General features: G+C 31.8%; 5 protein-coding genes across 7 annotated transcripts in view; 3 read left to right on the top strand and 2 right to left on the bottom strand.

Moving 5' to 3' along the window:
* Window positions 1-9,085, top strand: part of LOC108740357 (regucalcin) — a 10,445-nt gene extending 1,360 nt beyond the window's left edge. Inside the window, exons 1-3 of one of the 2 annotated variants that reach the window (XM_025975274.1) lie at window positions 1,174-1,466; window positions 1,541-1,911; window positions 8,457-9,085. In XM_025975274.1, the coding sequence (XP_025831059.1) occupies window positions 1,402-1,466; window positions 1,541-1,911; window positions 8,457-9,052 (1,032 nt within the window). In that variant the 5' untranslated portion in view covers window positions 1,174-1,401 and the 3' untranslated portion in view covers window positions 9,053-9,085. Of the gene's footprint in view, window positions 1-1,173; window positions 1,467-1,540; window positions 1,912-8,456 lie in introns of those variants that run through there. The other variant, XM_025975272.1, reaches the window with a different exon arrangement.
* A 1,030-nt stretch (window positions 9,086-10,115) lies between these two features.
* Window positions 10,116-13,881, bottom strand: LOC108740356 (endoplasmin). Its single transcript, XM_018474646.1, has 6 exons — window positions 13,751-13,881; window positions 13,609-13,695; window positions 12,567-12,727; window positions 12,077-12,509; window positions 11,728-11,975; window positions 10,116-11,582 (listed from the first exon to the last, which is right to left on the bottom strand). The coding sequence occupies exons 1-6, from the start codon at window positions 13,794-13,796 to the stop codon at window positions 10,206-10,208; spliced, it is 2,352 nt and encodes a 783-aa protein (XP_018330148.1). The 5' UTR covers window positions 13,797-13,881; the 3' UTR covers window positions 10,116-10,205.
* LOC108740358 lies at window positions 12,734-13,600 on the top strand. The gene is made up of 3 exons (XM_018474649.1): window positions 12,734-13,030; window positions 13,269-13,404; window positions 13,454-13,600. Exons 1-3 carry the CDS (start codon window positions 12,892-12,894, stop codon window positions 13,581-13,583), a joined length of 405 nt encoding a protein of 134 aa, XP_018330151.1. The 5' UTR covers window positions 12,734-12,891; the 3' UTR covers window positions 13,584-13,600.
* An 851-nt stretch (window positions 13,882-14,732) lies between the features above and the next one.
* On the bottom strand, window positions 14,733-16,727 carry LOC108740364 (ruvB-like helicase 1). Of its 2 annotated transcripts, XM_018474655.2 has the most exons (5): window positions 16,542-16,727; window positions 16,238-16,477; window positions 15,862-16,165; window positions 15,499-15,761; window positions 14,733-15,429 (listed from the first exon to the last, which is right to left on the bottom strand). In XM_018474655.2, exons 2-5 carry the CDS (start codon window positions 16,376-16,378, stop codon window positions 14,767-14,769), a joined length of 1,371 nt encoding a protein of 456 aa, XP_018330157.1. In that variant the 5' UTR covers window positions 16,379-16,477; window positions 16,542-16,727; the 3' UTR covers window positions 14,733-14,766. The 2 variants fall into 2 exon arrangements, with proteins under 2 accessions (XP_018330157.1, XP_018330156.1); XM_018474654.2 differs by lacking the exon at window positions 16,542-16,727 and having other exon boundaries at window positions 16,238-16,528.
* A 55-nt stretch (window positions 16,728-16,782) lies between these two features.
* Window positions 16,783-17,534, top strand: LOC108740365 (brain protein I3). Its single transcript, XM_018474657.2, has 2 exons — window positions 16,783-17,095; window positions 17,147-17,534. Exons 1-2 carry the CDS (start codon window positions 17,044-17,046, stop codon window positions 17,434-17,436), a joined length of 342 nt encoding a protein of 113 aa, XP_018330159.1. The 5' UTR covers window positions 16,783-17,043; the 3' UTR covers window positions 17,437-17,534.
* The last annotated feature ends 3,207 nt before the right edge of the window (window positions 17,535-20,741 follow it).

The raw sequence follows: 20,741 nt of genomic DNA on the forward strand, positions 1-20,741 counted from the left end.
CTGTTATAATATTAGGATTTGGATTTTACTAATTTTTGAGAAACTTTCATTTTTTATAGAACGCAACACAGATAAATTTTATATAGAAGAGACGATAGGTAAAATAAATGAGTGATTTCAAAGTCAAGTATTCAAATAACTCATTGGTTTCTAATCATATCTCATATCAAATGATAGAAACAATTCTGCTTTTGATGTGTAATCAATGTTGACGAAAAGAAAAGAATGAAGCCAAAAGTTCACCAATTGACTATTATTTCCTCTATGATAGTTTTCAAAGAGAAATTGGATTTTTAATAAAATTATCTTTATTCTACTAGTTTATGTGACATGATTTCGTTATGAAGTTTTGAGGGTATTATGCATGAGCGTAAATCGATAATGAATATAATGAAAAGCAAAATTTCTGGTATATGTATATAAAACTAAATTTAACTTCACATATTTCTGATTAAGTGAAGCTTCACTGAAGGTTAAATGTACCAAACCGATGTTTTAATAATTTTTGTGATAAATTTTTGTCAAGTAATTATATATTCAATTAACAATATAAAGACCTAGAAGCAATCCTTAGGGTACAAATATTGAATCCAATTATAAGTTATTATTGGAGCACTTGCAGTTAACCGCGATTTATCGTATAACTGAACGTTTTATGCTATAATTACTTAATCTAAATTATTTATCATTGAACCGTTTTTATAGAAAGGAAGGATAAAACAGTTATATATTTATAATGTTATCATTTTGTTCTTCGTTTCTTTATTTGTAATTAACTACTTAGGAATAATTACTTTACTTACTGTATGTTTAAAGTGCTTAAAGGATGAAGGGGATCCAAACTTAAGATCCTTCTTCCTCTGATTATTAAACGACTATTTTAAAAATAAGATTGTTTTTAAGTACAAAAAGTGTACACCAATGAAAAGGAATATATTACTTTATATTTCTAATCATTCCTTCTACGTATTTATTTATATTTATTCATAAATGTTAACGATGTAAAAAATTTTTAAAACTAACTAAAAACAATTTGAAAACGATAAGACAATCGTCCTTTTTCGTTATTTCAAACATTTTAAATGATAAGGAAATTGCAATATACGTACATTTCATACTTACGCGCACATATTTCAATCAGGAATATGAAAATAATGTGTACCGATATACATATAAACACTTTCAATTTATATGCACATCAACAAAACATAAATCTTTCCGGTTTTGTTTCTTGAAGTACCTCGCTTTAAATTACATCGCGTTTCTCTACATGGAAATAACAAAAAACAAGGAAACTAATCGTTTTTTGTTAACCGCTACAAACCAACATTCATTGCCATCTAGATCCAGTATCCCCAGTATTAATCTGCCCAGTATAAGTTAAACATTCGAACGAAAAAGATGTTCTTTAAACGATTTCCCTTCACTCTTGTTACATTAATAACGCTTACCACATTCATAGTCAGGTGAGTATTTAATTTGAATTTAATTTCCTGCATCACCATTGTTCTGTTTTAATTATCATTATTATTTTAAACAGTTCTATCGCCAATGGTCCGTGTGTTCGGCAATTAACACAACCATTCAACATTAGCGAAGAGCCTACTTGGGATGATCGAATTAAATTGTTATATTTTGTTGACATACTGGCCGGAAGAATATATTCTTATGATCCTGTAACAACAATTTTGAATCATATTCAACTGGACGGTTATGTTACACCCATTATTCCCACAGTGCATGATACCCATGTATTTGTGGCAGGGCTAAATAGAACGCTTGTTGCTATACGATGGTATCCTAAAGGTAGCAGATTGGAAGCTGTTGGTACTCTTACAACAGTGGCAAAACAATTTCCATCTAGTCAATTCAACGATGGAAAAGCAGATGCCAAAGGAAGATTGTGGATAGGTAAGTTTTCTTTAAGTATTTTTTAAGCTGCTTTTAATGATGCGGTCAGAAATTTTTATAGGTGGGGGAGAAGTTCATCAAATACTGACAATGAGTAGTTTATAGTGGTTTATAAGAAATCTACGACGTTCAGTTGCAATTAGTTACTTAATGCTAACAGTCTTATTACTTACCTATTACATAACAAACCTAATAGATTTGCTTTAGTGCATAGCACTAATAAATCTACTATATGCGTCGTGTTAATTATAATCATCTTCAAAAAAATAATATTCTTTGGTACTTTCAACACTAAATCAATACTAAAAACTACACAAACATTAAAAGTAATCGTGCATGCTTCTTTTGTACTTTTAATAGCAATTTGGAACCAGTGGTCGCTGGTACGCGTACCATTAACTTATTATAAAGAGTGCGGAACGACTGTTCACACGGCCCGCACATGGGCGATTAAAGCACATACTATAAGAATACGTACTTTTTTTGAGAGCATTTTTTCAGTATGGTATATAAAAGGTGACACTATCCACATAATTAAAAGTACAGAAAAACCATTTGGGTAGCAAGAACATTTAGTTTTTGTTTATTATAATAAATATATGACGCATTTTATTGTGTTACTTTTTAAGTATCAGTATATTATTATTATGTTAAGAACAATAACAATGACAACGGTCCCATCCCTGGATCTCCGCTATTTAGTTTAGTTTAATTACGTTTATGATGATGATGTTAAGGTCCATTGAACATCTACCTTGTTGGCTTCGGGTCATGTTCACTGAACCTTAACAACTATCAGTATAAATTAGGATTAGTTCTCATTTAGGTTTAGTTTACTTCAGTCCCTGAAGAAGGTAACTTTGTTACCGAAAAGTGCTTCGGACAACTACAGTGTCGTGTTTTGGCGTTGGGGTTTTGAGCTATTCTGTTTGTTCTACAACAACCGCCAAAGTTTTTCCAATCTTCATATTTCGTCATGGCTTCCCGGTCATCGGATTTAAACAGGTATCACAAACTTAGTTGTAAGATTAGATTAATTGGTGCAGATATCCAATTCTTAAAAACCTGTAAACGTAACTCTCTTTTCCCAGAGTTTATGAATATTAAAGTTTCAAAGAACTGTAAAGTTATTGAAAAAATAACCACTTTTGCTAAGCGTAAGTGGCTAGATTTAGAATTGGATTTCTTGTACTCAAAACGTAGTCTACTTGAAATAGAGGCGTATAATTTATTTAAATCTTTAACTTATAATTTAAGTGAAAAAGAATTCAAAAAATGGAGCGATTTTCAAAGGAAGATGTTTTTATCTATAGATTGTAAATTTCATAAAAAGGTGAACATTCATAAAAAGAAGTTACGTAAGTTAGGTATATTCTCCAAACCACTTCCTAAGAAGGTCGAACACATTGTAGAGAATCTGTCATCTCAAGTTTTTGATAATGCCGAAATTAGTTTACTCAATAAAGGATTAAAGTTTGCCTTGCCTTCTCCTGCTACAGCCTTAGAAAATGTTATAGGACATGTTGAAAGTTCAATTCAACATCTTGATGACAATTCCAAAGGCTATATCAGAGAGGCTTGCAAACTAAAATTGAAAACCAGCTTAAAATCTCAGAGTTCCCATATTAAAAATGCTAATATGAAAGTTATCAAAAAATTGAGAGATAAGGATTGTTTTTACGTAAAAGCTGACAAAGGTAATAAAGTTGTGATTTTGGATAAAAAAGACTATTACGATCGGGTTGATGACCTTATTAACAACGGACCTTATTCAAAATTAAATAAAAATCCTTTACCTAGTATGGTTGCTGGGTTTACTAAAACCGTAAAACAATGTCACAACATTATTACTCCTACATTAAAACGAAATTTACTTGTATCATGTCCAACAGTTCCCCGTTTGTACTGTTTGCCCAAGATACATAAACCAGGTAAGTCGATGCGACCAATTGTCTCTGCAATTGGTGCACCAACTTATAAATTAGCCAAGTGGTTGACAAATGAATTCAACAACCTCCCTATTAAACCACCTAGTTTTTCAGTTAAAAATTCTATTGAATTCATAAACAAAGTCAAAGACGTAAAACTAAAAGACAGTGAGGTTATGGTTTCATTTGATGTTTGCTCCCTTTTTCCAAGTGTACCTGTTCCGCTTACTTTGACGTATTTAGAGGATTTACTTAAAGAAAATGGTTTCTCCGCCGACATTGTAGCTGAGTACATAACTCTGGCTTCAATGTGCATGCGGCAAAATTATTTTCAGATAAATGGTTGCTTCTACGAACAGAAAGAAGGAACAGCTATGGGGAATTCTTTATCACCCTTTATAGCCGACCTTTTTATGAGTCGTTTTGAAAGTGACCTTAGCCACCTTGAGTTTTTTCCTCGAATATGGCTTAGATACGTGGACGACATTTTTGCTATCTTCGATTTAAGTTCCAGAAGTCTTCAAGACTTTCTTGATGTTTTAAATTCACGTTTCCCTTCGGTTAAATTTACAGTAGAAATGGAAAAAGATGGCAAATTACCATTTTTAGATACGTTGGTTATAAGAAATGGGAATTCTTTAGAATTCGACATCTACAGAAAACCCACTAATACCTCTAGATATATACCCAACGACTCTAATCATTGTGTTCAACATAAAATGGCTAGTTTTAACTTCCTTGTACACAGATTACTTAGCTTCCCTCTTAGTAAAAATAGATATAATAAGGAACTCTGTACAATTAAGAAAATTGCAAAAGACAATGGTTACAATTGTAACATTATTGATAAATTAATTAATAAGATAAAATTTAGGAATTTTATTTCAAGATCTACGACTTTTCAAACAGATGCTAATAAAACCAAGTTTATTACTATGCCATACGAGCCAAGATTTACTCGCGGACTCGAGGGTATTTTTCGAAAACTTGGTTTACGGATTGCTTACAGTTCAAATGGCAACTCCATTCAAACTCTCCTTGGTAACCCTAAGGATAAAATTCCATTCTTAGAAAAGTCGGGGATATATGAAATTAGTTGTAATGACTGTAGTAAAAAATATATTGGACAAACTAGACGTTCAATCAAAACCAGATTTAAAGAACATCTAGCTCATGCTAGGTTTGGTAGAGAAGAAAAATCTAGTGTTGCCCAACATATTCTTACTGATGGACATAATATTAATATTAATAACCTTAAGTTAGTTAAAGAAGTTAGGAATAATCGTTTACTAAACAGTTTTGAAAGTTTATACATTTATAAAAATAAACAAATTGTTCTTAACAATGACAACGGTCCCATCCCTGGATCTCCGCTATTTAGTTTAGTTTAATTACGTTTATGATGATGATGTTAAGGTCCATTGAACATCTACCTTGTTGGCTTCGGGTCATGTTCACTGAACCTTAACAACTATCAGTATAAATTAGGATTAGTTCTCATTTAGGTTTAGTTTACTTCAGTCCCTGAAGAAGGTAACTTTGTTACCGAAAAGTGCTTCGGACAACTACAGTGTCGTGTTTTGGCGTTGGGGTTTTGAGCTATTCTGTTTGTTCTACAACAACCGCCAAAGTTTTTCCAATCTTCATATTTCGTCATGGCTTCCCGGTCATCGGATTTAAACAGGTATCACAAACTTAGTTGTAAGATTAGATTAATTGGTGCAGATATCCAATTCTTAAAAACCTGTAAACGTAACTCTCTTTTCCCAGAGTTTATGAATATTAAAGTTTCAAAGAACTGTAAAGTTATTGAAAAAATAACCACTTTTGCTAAGCGTAAGTGGCTAGATTTAGAATTGGATTTCTTGTACTCAAAACGTAGTCTACTTGAAATAGAGGCGTATAATTTATTTAAATCTTTAACTTATAATTTAAGTGAAAAAGAATTCAAAAAATGGAGCGATTTTCAAAGGAAGATGTTTTTATCTATAGATTGTAAATTTCATAAAAAGGTGAACATTCATAAAAAGAAGTTACGTAAGTTAGGTATATTCTCCAAACCACTTCCTAAGAAGGTCGAACACATTGTAGAGAATCTGTCATCTCAAGTTTTTGATAATGCCGAAATTAGTTTACTCAATAAAGGATTAAAGTTTGCCTTGCCTTCTCCTGCTACAGCCTTAGAAAATGTTATAGGACATGTTGAAAGTTCAATTCAACATCTTGATGACAATTCCAAAGGCTATATCAGAGAGGCTTGCAAACTAAAATTGAAAACCAGCTTAAAATCTCAGAGTTCCCATATTAAAAATGCTAATATGAAAGTTATCAAAAAATTGAGAGATAAGGATTGTTTTTACGTAAAAGCTGACAAAGGTAATAAAGTTGTGATTTTGGATAAAAAAGACTATTACGATCGGGTTGATGACCTTATTAACAACGGACCTTATTCAAAATTAAATAAAAATCCTTTACCTAGTATGGTTGCTGGGTTTACTAAAACCGTAAAACAATGTCACAACATTATTACTCCTACATTAAAACGAAATTTACTTGTATCATGTCCAACAGTTCCCCGTTTGTACTGTTTGCCCAAGATACATAAACCAGGTAAGTCGATGCGACCAATTGTCTCTGCAATTGGTGCACCAACTTATAAATTAGCCAAGTGGTTGACAAATGAATTCAACAACCTCCCTATTAAACCACCTAGTTTTTCAGTTAAAAATTCTATTGAATTCATAAACAAAGTCAAAGACGTAAAACTAAAAGACAGTGAGGTTATGGTTTCATTTGATGTTTGCTCCCTTTTTCCAAGTGTACCTGTTCCGCTTACTTTGACGTATTTAGAGGATTTACTTAAAGAAAATGGTTTCTCCGCCGACATTGTAGCTGAGTACATAACTCTGGCTTCAATGTGCATGCGGCAAAATTATTTTCAGATAAATGGTTGCTTCTACGAACAGAAAGAAGGAACAGCTATGGGGAATTCTTTATCACCCTTTATAGCCGACCTTTTTATGAGTCGTTTTGAAAGTGACCTTAGCCACCTTGAGTTTTTTCCTCGAATATGGCTTAGATACGTGGACGACATTTTTGCTATCTTCGATTTAAGTTCCAGAAGTCTTCAAGACTTTCTTGATGTTTTAAATTCACGTTTCCCTTCGGTTAAATTTACAGTAGAAATGGAAAAAGATGGCAAATTACCATTTTTAGATACGTTGGTTATAAGAAATGGGAATTCTTTAGAATTCGACATCTACAGAAAACCCACTAATACCTCTAGATATATACCCAACGACTCTAATCATTGTGTTCAACATAAAATGGCTAGTTTTAACTTCCTTGTACACAGATTACTTAGCTTCCCTCTTAGTAAAAATAGATATAATAAGGAACTCTGTACAATTAAGAAAATTGCAAAAGACAATGGTTACAATTGTAACATTATTGATAAATTAATTAATAAGATAAAATTTAGGAATTTTATTTCAAGATCTACGACTTTTCAAACAGATGCTAATAAAACCAAGTTTATTACTATGCCATACGAGCCAAGATTTACTCGCGGACTCGAGGGTATTTTTCGAAAACTTGGTTTACGGATTGCTTACAGTTCAAATGGCAACTCCATTCAAACTCTCCTTGGTAACCCTAAGGATAAAATTCCATTCTTAGAAAAGTCGGGGATATATGAAATTAGTTGTAATGACTGTAGTAAAAAATATATTGGACAAACTAGACGTTCAATCAAAACCAGATTTAAAGAACATCTAGCTCATGCTAGGTTTGGTAGAGAAGAAAAATCTAGTGTTGCCCAACATATTCTTACTGATGGACATAATATTAATATTAATAACCTTAAGTTAGTTAAAGAAGTTAGGAATAATCGTTTACTAAACAGTTTTGAAAGTTTATACATTTATAAAAATAAACAAATTGTTCTTAACAATGACAACGGTCCCATCCCTGGATCTCCGCTATTTAGTTTAGTTTAATTACGTTTATGATGATGATGTTAAGGTCCATTGAACATCTACCTTGTTGGCTTCGGGTCATGTTCACTGAACCTTAACAACTATCAGTATAAATTAGGATTAGTTCTCATTTAGGTTTAGTTTACTTCAGTCCCTGAAGAAGGTAACTTTGTTACCGAAAAGTGCTTCGGACAACTACAGTGTCGTGTTTTGGCGTTGGGGTTTTGAGCTATTCTGTTTGTTCTAAAATGAAAATATCATCAGTATCCCATTGTAATAGGTACCTTTGTACTCGTATAGTTACACAATACACATTTAGGGTATGTGTATGCGATTCATATTGGTGGGATGATCACAGACTTACGGAAAAGACGACATTTCATTTATTCTTTTATAAAATTACGTAGATTTCATTCGCATGTCCCCAAAATTGATTAGAAAGCGTAGAGATGTGCAGTAATAAGTTCTCAGTAATTAAAGTTTATTAGTCTCTGTTATGAAAAAGCTATAAATTTAGTTTAATCTATTCTTGAAGAGGGTATTTTTACTCCCCTTAGTAGCTACCGTTTCCATTCCGAATAATATGTGACAATATTTTACTAATAATCCATATCTACTCACAATTAAATCTAATCTTTAGGAACAATGGGCTACGAAAATTCAATTGGCGTGGTTCCAAACCAAGGTTCGCTCTATTTAATAACAAAGGAAAATATTGAAAACCCTGAAGTTGTAATAGCTCCTGTTAATATTAGTAATGGTTTGGCGTGGAATAAAGCAAACACGAAATTCTTTTACATCGACACCCCAACTCGTCAAGTTAGGGTGTACGATTTCGACCTTAAAGCTGGTAAAATTTCAAATCCAAAAGTAGTCTTTGATGTGAGCGAACACGACGAATTAACGGGGAATCCCGACGGAATGACAATAGATGAAGACGATAATATATGGGTGGCACTGTACGGGGGTGGAGCTGTGGTTAAAGTTGATACGAAAACTTTAAAAGTTTTGCAGATAATAGCAATACCAGCTTTAGATGTTACATCTGTGTCTTGGGGTGGTGAGAAACTTGATATTTTGTTTGTAACATCATCACGATTTGCACTTAGCCCAGAAGAAAGAAGACAACAACCCGCTGCCGGAAGCTTGTTCGCGGTTTACAATTTAGGTGCTCGGGGTTTACCCGCTCATTATGCCGATGTAATTGATGATGTAAAACTTCCCTGCTTAAGATGAATTTAAGTTTTCTACAATAAAAAATTATCAGTATGTTTTATTAAGTTCGATATCTCAAAAGAACAAACGAAAACATTTGAGCTATTACAATATTGCCATTAATGCCTCAGATGTTAATTAGGGACAAATGCTTTATTAATTTTTTAAACCAGATGTATTATATAACATAAACGCCTAAACCTATCCTTAAAAAAATCTAAAAATAATAGGCGAAACGTCGATCTAGTTTTTTAAAATATTAATAAGTATGTATTCCTTATCATTGGCTCTGAATTAACATCTGAAGAAGAAATGGTTATTGCCATTTATGTTCATCAACATTTTCATAATCATAATTCCCTATATATGTATATTAATTTACAGAGATTTTATCTTTACATTTTATTAAAAAGAACCGATAACGTTTGGATTATGTGCAGTGCATACGTTCACGTCTTCAACTGTAATTAAATTTACATATATAATAGTGCTCATTTTTCAATTTAATTTTCACAACAATTAGGTAGATATTATATACCTATTAAAGCGATTAATAAATTAAATGATTAATAGAAAGTATTTTAACGCTAGATTTATACGACATTAAAACTACCTATGCTAGAAAAACGGACGTAACCTTTTACTGGGTCAAAATATTTGGGTGAGAACGATTTACATGTATAATAAACATACACACAGGAAGGCCAAAGACAAAGCCATGTAACATTTACTTTTCAAACACTATAGTACTACAGTAGTTTTCGTTAAATCGTCAACGACCAGGATTCGAAAAAAAACACTTATTAAATTTGTGAAATAAACAAATCAAATACACGCTTTAAACTTATGTTCATTTAATTTAACGTTTTGAACTTGTTTTAAACAAGTTTTTTATCGTGGTTTGTCGTCATTAATAGTTTTGCTTAATCTTAATACTAACTTCTTAACAACTATAAAATAAAAAACATGAAATAAGTTACAAACTTTTTTATACTTTATTCTTTTTTCGACAAGTCATACTTTTGCGCCTTTTATTAGAATTGATCTTTTTTATCTGCAAGCACATGGAGCAAACTACAAAAAATTAATAAACAAAAACGTTTATTTAATATTAAATAAAATTAAATTATAAACACAGTCTTTACAAGAGTACGAATTACACAAACTAGTTACGCTACAATTCGTCATGCTCTTCAGCATTAACTTCCTCAGTATCATCTGATGGAACACCATCTTCAGGAACATCAATTTCTTCTTCTTCGTCCTCTTCTTCGTCTATTTCATCCGTTACTCCTAACGACTTCTTCATCATTTGTTCTATTGACTTTGCAAAATCAGCCGTTTCTCGTAACATGTACCCCGATCGCAAAGTCGCTGTTCTATATAGCATAAGGGCTATATCTTTGGCTGCAGGATCTTCAGGATTATCCTGGACCCTTCTTAATAATTCCTTAATCAATGGATGTCTAGGATTAACTTCTAATGTTTTCTTTTGATTTAAATAGTATGAATGTTGAGGATCGTCAGCTTTTTTGTGGGCGTGTGAAATTGTTAATCTTTCCATGTTCCCGCTCATCCCAAACATACTAGCCACTAAGACGGCAGGAGAGTCGCTTAATCTTTCAGAAATAGCTGCCTTGGAGATTTGATCTTTAAGTGCTTTGTCACCAAGCCATTTTATCAAGGGTTCGAAAGTTGTTTTAAGCTCTTCGAATTTCTGTTTCGTACTTTCAGACTCACTAATGCTGAATCCTTCTTTGGCTACATTCTGAAATTTCTTTCCATCGAATTCCGGCAAGGAGTTAATACAGTATTCGTCTACAGCTTCAATAAGATACAATACTTCATAACCCTTTTTTAGTAATCTTTCAACCAAAGGTGACTTTTCTACTTCCGCTCTACTAGCTCCGGCAATGTAATAAATTCTGTCCTGTTTTGGCTTCATTCGTTGTACGTAATCAGACAAGAAGGTCATGTCTTTTCCATTTGAAGAGTAAAACTTCAAAAGTTTGGTCAATCGAGTTCGGTTAGCAGGATCTTCATTGATACCTAACTTGATGTTGGTGGAATATTCTTTCCAAAACTTGTCGTAATCTTCATCAGGTATTTTTTTTAGCATATCCAAGACTTTTCGGATCAATTTCTTCTTAATTACTTTAATCAGTTTATGTTGCTGAAGTGTTTCTCTAGAAACGTTGAGTGGTAAGTCGTCAGAATCTACTACTCCTCGAATGAAACTCAAGTAATTGGGCATAAGTTCATTGAATTCGTCCGTGATAAAGACGCGTCGTACGTAAAGTTTAATGTTGTCTGTTTTCGTACCATAACGATTGAAACTGTCAGATGGTTGCACCTTGGGAACGAATAAAAGAGATTTAAAAGTCACTTCTCCTTCAGCCACGAAATGGACCTTTGCAAGTGGGTCTTGATTATCTTTTGTTAATGCTTTGTAGAATTCATTATACTCTTCGTCTGTTACTTCGTTTGGTTTTCTCGTCCAAATTGGTTTGCTGGTGTTAATAAGTTCCCAATCCCACACAGTTTTTTCTACCTAAAATAATTTCTTTAATTATCATTTACTCAACCCTTTCGCAAATACAATTAAAAAAAAGCATAAATCACCGTTAGATTTTTATAAATACTGAAAATTAAAAATAAAAATGAATTATGATCTCTACATTTAACTAAAAATATACCTTTTTCGTTTTCGGTTTTTCTTCTTTGTCTTCTTCTACGGCAGCATCTTCTTCAATTGGATCTTCTTCTGATTTCTTAGTGTCTGCTTCATCTTCTTCTATGGGTTCTTCGACACTTTCTGTGTGACTAGTCCACAAATAAATGGGGAAGTTGATAAATTGTGAGTATTTTTTAATAAGGCTCTTAATGGTTTCATGTTCCAGGAAGTCTTTAGATTCTGGCTTTAGTTTAAGAGTTACGGTAGTTCCTAAAAATAAAAACAGCAAATTAATAAAAAAATATTAATAGAACAAGTGCAGTCTTTAAAAATTTTCAAAATCTTATTGCATTTATAAACAAACAGTATACCTCTAAGCAGGGTATTTCCCCTAGGATCTTCTGTAATACTAAACTTGTTAGCATCCGACTCCCATATATATTGTTTGTCATCATTGTGTTTAGTTGTAACAATGACATCATCAGCTACAAGGAAAGCTGAGTAGAAACCAACCCCAAATTGCCCAATCATATCATTTACATCCTGTGATGATTCAGCCTCTTGCATTTTGCTTAAAAATTCTGCAGTTCCTGATTTCGCAATTGTACCCAAATTATTGATCAAGTCCTGCTTAGTCATGCCAATACCCGTATCTGTTATATGTAGTAAGCCTTCTTCTTTATCTGCTTTTATTCTAATATTTAGTTCAGGAGTACTATCCAAAACACTTTTATCTGTCAGAGATAATAGACGTATTTTATCTAAAGCATCAGATGCATTAGAAATTAATTCTCTTAGGAAGATCTGAAACAAAGAATTTACAGTAAGAACCACATAGCAATTGTTACAAAAACTCTATACCTCCTTATTTCGATACAGGGAATTGATGATAAGTTTCATCATTCGGTTAACTTCAGTTTGGAATGTGAATTTCTCTGCTTTATCTCGCATTTCTTTAATCTGAGCCACATTGAGACCATCTAACTTGATGGCCTCTTCTTCACGTTTAACTACCTCATCATCTACAAATTAAAAAATTAATTTTTCCCTTTTTAATTGTCTAAAGTGCAATTCTTCTGTAAAAAATATCTCTATCAGAGTATGAAATTCTACCAATGAGCAATATTTATTGATCAAACCATTTCTATTGAATTAAGTAGTAATAATAAAAGTGTGGTAACAAACAATGGATAATTATGATTCAGATAATGAAGAAATTAGTACTGACAAGAATATTTCAAGGCAACCAGTATTTAAACTTTATTTTCCTCCAAAGTCTGACGTTGGTTTTACACAAGTTCACTCACGATTTAGAAGGAAGACAGGTTACATTAAACATCAATCATAATAATCAATCTTATCTATAGCCTTGAATTTTACTTATTTTTCTAGCTTGTAGTTGTAAAAGTTTAATTTTTATATTAAGATTAATTGTTAAATATAAAAATCTGTATCTACCACTTGTTACATAGTTTTTGTAACAGAAATCACATAAACAGCACACACCCTATATAATATTTTCATCTAAATTACTTTCAGATTTTGATGAAAATACTGTTTTAGTAAGTCCAAAATTCTACACTTATGATAAAAGTACAGAAATCGATTTAAATGAAATTGAGAAAGCTGAATCAGAACTTGTTAAAGAAAAACTTCAATCAAATAAAAAATATGACAGTCCAATTACTGAAAATTGCAAGTATGTGAATAATTAACTGCTTAAGTAAAACATTAAAATAATATTTCAGGTACGGCTGGTATTTAGAGAAATATAAGGACATAAAGGGAACTGAAGTTAATATATACACAGATTTTAGAAAACATGTTGATTACATGTTAACTGAGAGGCTTATGAGTTTTGTAAAAATTAGACCATAAATGAATAAATTTAAAGTATATTTACCAGTTCTAGAACCTTCCCTGCTTGATCCCAAATCTTGTTCAACTGTATCGGCGACCGAACCGGGATCATCTTGTGCTTTGCAATTACCTAAATGAAACTTTATTCAAAAACTAATATTGATTATATTAAAAAAAACACATACCTGCAAATAAGAACAATCCTAGAATAAAAATTACCAGATATTTCATTTCTGGTTTTAATTAAATTTACACCGGCATAAATTATAAATTGCACTCCGCTCGAACTAGCGAAACTTTAAATAAAATCTGCCAGAAGTATGTAGGGTTATAATAATATAAAAAAAAGATGAGACTACCAATCAAATGATACCACGCGGTAGTTTGCTACACGTGTCCAATAATAATTCAAAACGTGAAAACGCAAAGATTTGGCCTATTTTGATTGGACGAATTCAAATATTTAATACGGGCATACATAAATAATTTTAGAACTTAAAAAGTAATTGCGATAGTAAATATAAAAACTACAAACTATAATAAACATTTAAATAGGAAAATAAAATAGCTGCCATTAAAATTTTTCTGAAAACTTTTTGTAACAGTTGCTGTTTTTTTATACCATATGAAATTTATCGTTAATTATTTGTTGATTACCAACATTCCTTTGGATTTTGTACATAAATAAGTGCGTATTATCTGCAATAAAATTACTTGATGTGTTAGATAAAAAAATGAAAATATTCGTCAAATAAAAAGGGTGTGTGCGATAGTGAGATTTTTAATTTACAATTTTCAATTCAGAGATTCTTTTTTATGTATGGGATAAACTCTATATAGCTAAACTTAATAAGGGACTAAATATTATGTTTTTGAGTTTTTGTTAAATAGGCAGTAAAAAAAACAACACGTATTATAAGATAAAACTGTACGGCAGCTTTTATTAATTTTGCAACTGAGAAATCAATAATGTATGTTTATTACCTTATAAATAATGACAAATTGTTTCCCTATTCAGAATGGATAAATCAACCAAAAGTCAAGTAATTTTAGGGAGTATTTTGTTATATGAAGTTTATTCTACTTTTAATTTTTATGTTAATGAATTTACAATGAAATTTTTGTGCAGAATAGGATAAAAATACGTTTATTTTGTAAATGAAGTTTATTACAAATGAAAAGGTATAAGAAAAAAACAATTTTACAACATATATTTATCTTTATTTTGTGATAAAATTTTGGCAGACGACTTTGCATCAAGGAAAAGTATGCTAACTTCTTCCACATCAACTCGTGTTATGTTATTTCGTCCATTTGTTTTGGCCGTTAAAGCAGCAGGCGTTAGAAGTTGTACAGCATACCGCAGAGTTGATCTTGCTCCTACTTCTCCCAAAGCTGTCAATGCGTCTTGATCTATTTCTAAACCTTCAGTATTTGCTCGTAACTTTACAATTTGTTCTAATTCTGGTTTTGAATATGGTAGAGTACGAATAATTACCAAACGATCTAATAAATCTAAAGGAATGCCATGTGGTGAAATTATATCATCAGTTCCTCTTATAACACAGCGTCCTCTATTTGTTGCAAAAATAACGATAGGTGCAATAGCACTCTCAAGAGCTCGATGAAGATAAGTAAATGTTTCTATATCCAACATATGAACTTCGTCTATAAAGAGAACACCAGGAACCAATTCTGCTATACCTTGATCTATATATTTATCAACAACTTTGTTTATCTCTCGTCTAAGTTTGTCAGTTATTTCTGTTTTCTTTGGCTTTAAAAGTTGGCCCATCATTGAGAGAACATCTTGGCCTCCTTGAGGTCTAGCATTTGCTGCATCTAAATCATGCAATGTGACATCCTTAAAAAACATACATGCCCTATTACATAGACATACAAGATTTGGTTATTAATTTTTCTGTTAATATACCTGAACAACTTCTTTCTTTTTATGAACATCTCCCTTTGGTAATGGTACATATTCTTCAGCTTCCAAATCAAATTCTGTAGCAAAAGCATCAGATCTCCCTTGTCTTTTCACAGCTCCACTGTTAGCTTCTATGTAAATAACATCACCTACTTCTACCTTTTCTTTTTGGAGAGATTCATAAATACTGGGGTCCAATTTTAATTGCTTACTTCCTTTGGCTGTTCTTAAGCCAATTATAATATGACTTACAGTTTTTCCATATCCTACAATTTAACTTTTAAGACTTGAAAGAAACCGAATTTATAGGAATAAATAAGATGAATTAACTTCTCTTTTAATGAGTTAAATGACAAAATAAATTACCTCCTGTAAGGTTTTCTGTCTCAACTGGGGTAAGTTCAGTTACCTCTCCTTCATAAACCTCTTTAGTTTCTCGAATTCTTAAACCTATGGCACGTCGAAAATTTTCCATCAAAACTTCCGTTTTTTTAATCTCAGAACTGTACACTTCTGACCCAACCATGGGACAAAACGGTACCTTATTGCCTAATTCCTGAGCAATCGCTAATGCAATAGCAGTTTTGCCGGTACCTGGAGGACCTGCCAGTAATATAGCCCTTCCTGCCATTTTTTTACTTCTAATCATATCAACTACAATACCAGCAGCCTACATTTAAGAAAGACGAAAGTAAATATTTAAAATGGACAATAAAAATTTCAAATCTGAAAGTATTCTAACCTCTCTTGCGGCTTCTTGCCCTACCAAACCTGCCGCCATTTGAATAGCGTAACCATTCTCATCTAAACCTAAACCTTTTATATGACTATGAGCACTAATTCTTTGAGTTTTTACAGTACTTTTTACTTCTTCGATTTTCATATTTACTTCACACCCTTTAAATCACTTTTGTTAACTCCAATCTACTTCGATCAAACTTGGTTACCGTGGATAAATATTCAAACAACTGCAAACCATAGACTGCAAACAACCATAGATAAGCAAACAACCTATGCATAACCTACAACAAATAATATCTACAGACCATAGATAACTATAATATCTAGAAAATAGATAATCACATAATAATTAATTCACAAATACTTGTTTTCGCTTTATCATTGTTACACATTATTTTGTCTTTTGCGTTATGTTCTGCAGACTGTTTAAAAAAATAGCAATCGTATCATTAGAAATTCAATAGAGATTAAGAGAAAAAAGTGAAGTTGGCAGCTCACCTGACAACCCCAAAATGACATGATACGTATATGCACATAATATACATAGAAAAAATTTAAATACACAAAAACATTATCACTTGTCTATGATCGTTATTTATTATTCGCCAATAATAATTATATTTGCTATTCATTTGTGTTAATATTAAAATATTATCTAGTTATGTTTTAAAGTTTAATCATTACCAACAGCAGTATTACTACAATAGTCTGTGTTATCAAAGCTTTTATAATAAACGTATAACGTGTAACCTAGATTGAGTCATAAACAAGTTTTTTCATTACATATTATAGTGATTTGTTATTACAATGGATAACATTAACAGAAAGCCACCTCCTTATACAGAGCAGCCTCCTGCAGGTTAATCTTGAATGTACTCAGACTATGAACATACTTTTCAATAAGTTTTAGGAGTTCATCAACAATTTAGTTATTTACCACCCCCTTATCAACCAACGGCACCACTATATCATCCGTCTGTTCCTAACTATGGTACCAATGCTACTTCGACAATTGTCACTGTAGTGCCCTCTGAAGTTGTGGTTATTGGAGGATGCCCTGCTTGTAGAATAGGCAGATTAGAAGATGACTACACTTGTTTAGGTATATGTTGTGCAATATTTTTCTTCCCCCTTGGAATACTTTGTTGTCTTCTTTTAAAAAGCAAGAGATGCTCAAATTGTGGTGCATGCTTTGACTAAATATTCATTTCCAAATTTTATGACCTATATTTATGGTAAAAGATTTCAGATAACAATTATTTTAATCTATTGTATATTATTAGACAATAAGTATTAACACAAAATGTATTANTGAAATAAACACTAAAACAACTTCAACTTCAACTAAATATTAGTAATGATAAGAAAGTATAGCGGACGATAAAGTATTAGTATTTACTACACTACAAAGCTACACACAAAACGAAAGAAAAAAAAAAAAGGTAAAACAATGAAATAAACACTAAAACAACTTCAACTTCAACATATTAGCAATGATAAGAAAGTAAAGCGGGCGATAAACTATTAGTATTTACTACACTACAAAACCACAAACAAAACGAAAGAAAAAAAAAGTAAAAAAATGAAATAAACACTAAAACAACTTCAACTTCAACTAAATATTAGCAATGATAAGAAAGTATAGCGGACGATAAACGTAACAAAAACTATTAGTATTTACTACACTACAAAAGTAAACACAAAATCAAAGACAAAAAAAACGTAAAAAACTTAAATAAACACTAAAACAACAACAATTTCAACTTCAAGTAAATATCAGCAATGATAAGAAAGTATAGCGGACGATAAACGTACAACAATCTGCCTTTACAATGGAATTACTCCCTTTATATCGCAGTTATCGTATTTCCTTAAAATGGAAACCAATGAGAAAATACTGTAGGGGCGTACACGACATAATGTGGGGTTAGAGAACCAATGAGGGCCTTCAAGAAGGGGAGGAATACATACCTATTTACATAAGCAATGTCTTCAGCAATCCGTACCATGTTACATTAATTGGTTAAGTGTGTTCATTAAAACGCAATTATTTTACTTAAGGACATGTGCATTAGACAAGTCACGTAGTACAATCACGCAGAAATAACCACCCTAAAAGAACGTGCATTAAATAATTTCCGTATGTTGCATATACAATTGTCAGGAGTTATAATTGTCTCCTTCAAATGCGAAGAATGTCTTACAAAGTAAAAATATTCATCAGGATGCATATTTACATATTTATACAACCGTTTGTGTATTAAAAGAAATGGACAAAGGAAATATTTTCAGCAATTCACTTGCACATACAGATGCTGTTTTTTTTTTACAAAACTTTGCAGCACTGTATATTAGTTACACCACATACCTACCCATGTTCTTGAAAATTGTAGGTATTACAGAGAAATGTGTACCTGTCTACGTTTCACATCACTGCGTAGGTACCATTCTTGCATATATAAGCTACAAGGTTCACATAATAGTTTCACACCCCTTTACTGTTAATTGCATCAATGATGTTTTTTCAACTTAACTACAACATATTGCATTTGCAATTCCCTCAGTGAAATGTGTTATTATTACTACTTCGTTGGGGATAATAAAATTGCATTCGTATTTCTTTTCAGTGTACATATATTCTTCATTAATTTGCAGGGTTTACATGAATAGTAGTTGTGTAATACGAAGTTTCTCCATTGTCAATTTAGTCTACTTTGAAAGGTGCATACAATCCTGTGATTGTAACGAATTCAGTTTTATAGAACATTTATATATTTCACATTTTCAAAGCCCATTACTATATGCATGGTGGCAACCGAAAGGCAGTGAAAATACGTAACAATTGAAAGATACACACTGTTTTTGATAACTGTTCTTTACATTACTTCACGTATTATGTCCTTGTGATTGCACATGATAATAAAATTATAAAATGAACAATTACATAGTACGGACGTGCTTTTTTAATGCCATACTTAAGGCAACTTAGAAGTGCCATCATGTACAAACAATATTTAAACGTAATGCAGAAATTGTTATATTTCAGCGGGAAAAAGGCTACAACTACAATGTTCATTACAGAATTTGAAGTTTGCATTGTTGAGGGGTTATAGGAATGGTAAATGACAGACCTGTTGTAATTTCACCTTATAAGGTTATGATGTACAGGTTTGTCAAAGCTATTTTCTATTTTTACTTTCACTACCTCTTATCCCAAACGTTTTGCCATTCTTTCACAATTTTGTTTTGTACTCATCAGTAATGATACTCTGTCGATCCGTTCATTTCCGATAAATATTTCCATTCAATACCACAACAATGATAAGATACCATTTCACACATTAGTATTTTTAAGAAACAACGAAATGTTTGTATTGTGGCGATTTAATACGTTTTACAAAAACAATTTACTATTTTTTAAAGTGAAATATTAAGTGTGTTTGTATATTTCTTGACATGTGTTCTGATCATAATTGTTGAGAATCATGTTTATGATATATTTCAATGTATTACTGCAGTTTACTAGAAATATTTTAGTTTGATGTTACATTTCTTAGAGACATTTGCTGTGCCCATTTTTAAACATTTATTACACTCCAGGTACTTTTGCCGGACCCTTCCGGTCAAAATATCTGTCCTGTTTAGGAACAATGTTCATGGTTCTTTACTGGAGACATTTTGGTCATCCTCCCTCTCTTCAAGGGGTGCAAAATGTTTTTAAGTGAGTCGTTAAGTTGTAGAAGGCTAACATCTTGTAGTAACTCACAGCATGACGTCTATAATCCTTAGTTTTCCTAATTGCACTTTTATTATGGCTTTGGTCGGTGATTTCGGTTTAAATTTCAATTGTCAGTATATTTTCACTATTTCTTTTACGCGGCATTTCCAGATGTCAGTAATAAGTTATTGATTCCCTACTGTGAAGAAGTTATTGGTAAATCCTACTTTTCGCCCTTTTTACAATCTGTTTTCTGTTCCGATGCAGTATTCATTTCATGTATCTGAAAATACTGTTATGCTGCAATATCATATTTTATTTGTAGCCTTCATTTCTTTTGTTTGCTCATGAAATAGTTTATCGTTTTCGCGTTACTTTTATTTCTTCGTCCTATCACCACAACAAATCGACTGTGAAGTATGTTACTAGAAATGCAATAATCCTGATTAAAGGTCAAGAAAAAAAAGTTTTTATTACATTTATTAACATCGTTTCAAAAATTGGACGGATGTATTCGTATGTGAAACCTTTCCTTCTCTTAACTATGAACACATTTTTGAAAGTTGTTTGAAATCATTTTTAAACAATTCATTTCTATGATGGTGTGGTGACGTAATTATTTACAGAATTGTTCAGTAAGCACACTTAAGAGTTACGGAAATAATAGATACGTTCTCTAACAGAATACTTTTCGGAAATTGGCACATGATGACTGATAGGTATAAACAATGCCGTAGGTATTAATTCCGACATGTAAAGTTAACAACATGGAATTGAAAATGAAGTT

This window comes from Agrilus planipennis, unplaced genomic scaffold (assembly GCF_000699045.2).
Source record: "Agrilus planipennis isolate EAB-ADULT unplaced genomic scaffold, Apla_2.0 scaffold271, whole genome shotgun sequence".
Taxonomy (NCBI): Eukaryota; Metazoa; Arthropoda; class Insecta; order Coleoptera; family Buprestidae; genus Agrilus; species Agrilus planipennis.

Coding starts and splice junctions, on each gene's coding strand:
- LOC108740358 (XM_018474649.1), top strand. CDS start 12,892: ATGGATAATTATGATTCAGATAATGAAGAAATTAGTACTGACAAGAAT. Junction 13,031..13,268: donor ACGATTTAGAAGGAAGACAG/GTTACATTAAAC, acceptor ATACTGTTTTAG/TAAGTCCAAAATTCTACACT. Junction 13,405..13,453: donor CCAATTACTGAAAATTGCAA/GTATGTGAATAA, acceptor ATAATATTTCAG/GTACGGCTGGTATTTAGAGA.
- LOC108740356 (XM_018474646.1), bottom strand. CDS start 13,796: ATGAAATATCTGGTAATTTTTATTCTAGGATTGTTCTTATTTGCAG. Junction 12,510..12,566: donor CCCTGTATCGAAATAAGGAG/GTATAGAGTTTT, acceptor TCTTTGTTTCAG/ATCTTCCTAAGAGAATTAAT. Junction 11,976..12,076: donor GGGAAATACCCTGCTTAGAG/GTATACTGTTTG, acceptor TTTTATTTTTAG/GAACTACCGTAACTCTTAAA.
- LOC108740364 (XM_018474655.2), bottom strand. CDS start 16,378: ATGAAAATCGAAGAAGTAAAAAGTACTGTAAAAACTCAAAGAATTAGT. Junction 16,166..16,237: donor GGCAAGAAGCCGCAAGAGAG/GTTAGAATACTT, acceptor TCTTAAATGTAG/GCTGCTGGTATTGTAGTTGA. Junction 15,430..15,498: donor AAAAGAAAGAAGTTGTTCAG/GTATATTAACAG, acceptor ATGTTTTTTAAG/GATGTCACATTGCATGATTT.
- LOC108740365 (XM_018474657.2), top strand. CDS start 17,044: ATGGATAACATTAACAGAAAGCCACCTCCTTATACAGAGCAGCCTCCT. Junction 17,096..17,146: donor TACAGAGCAGCCTCCTGCAG/GTTAATCTTGAA, acceptor AATAAGTTTTAG/GAGTTCATCAACAATTTAGT.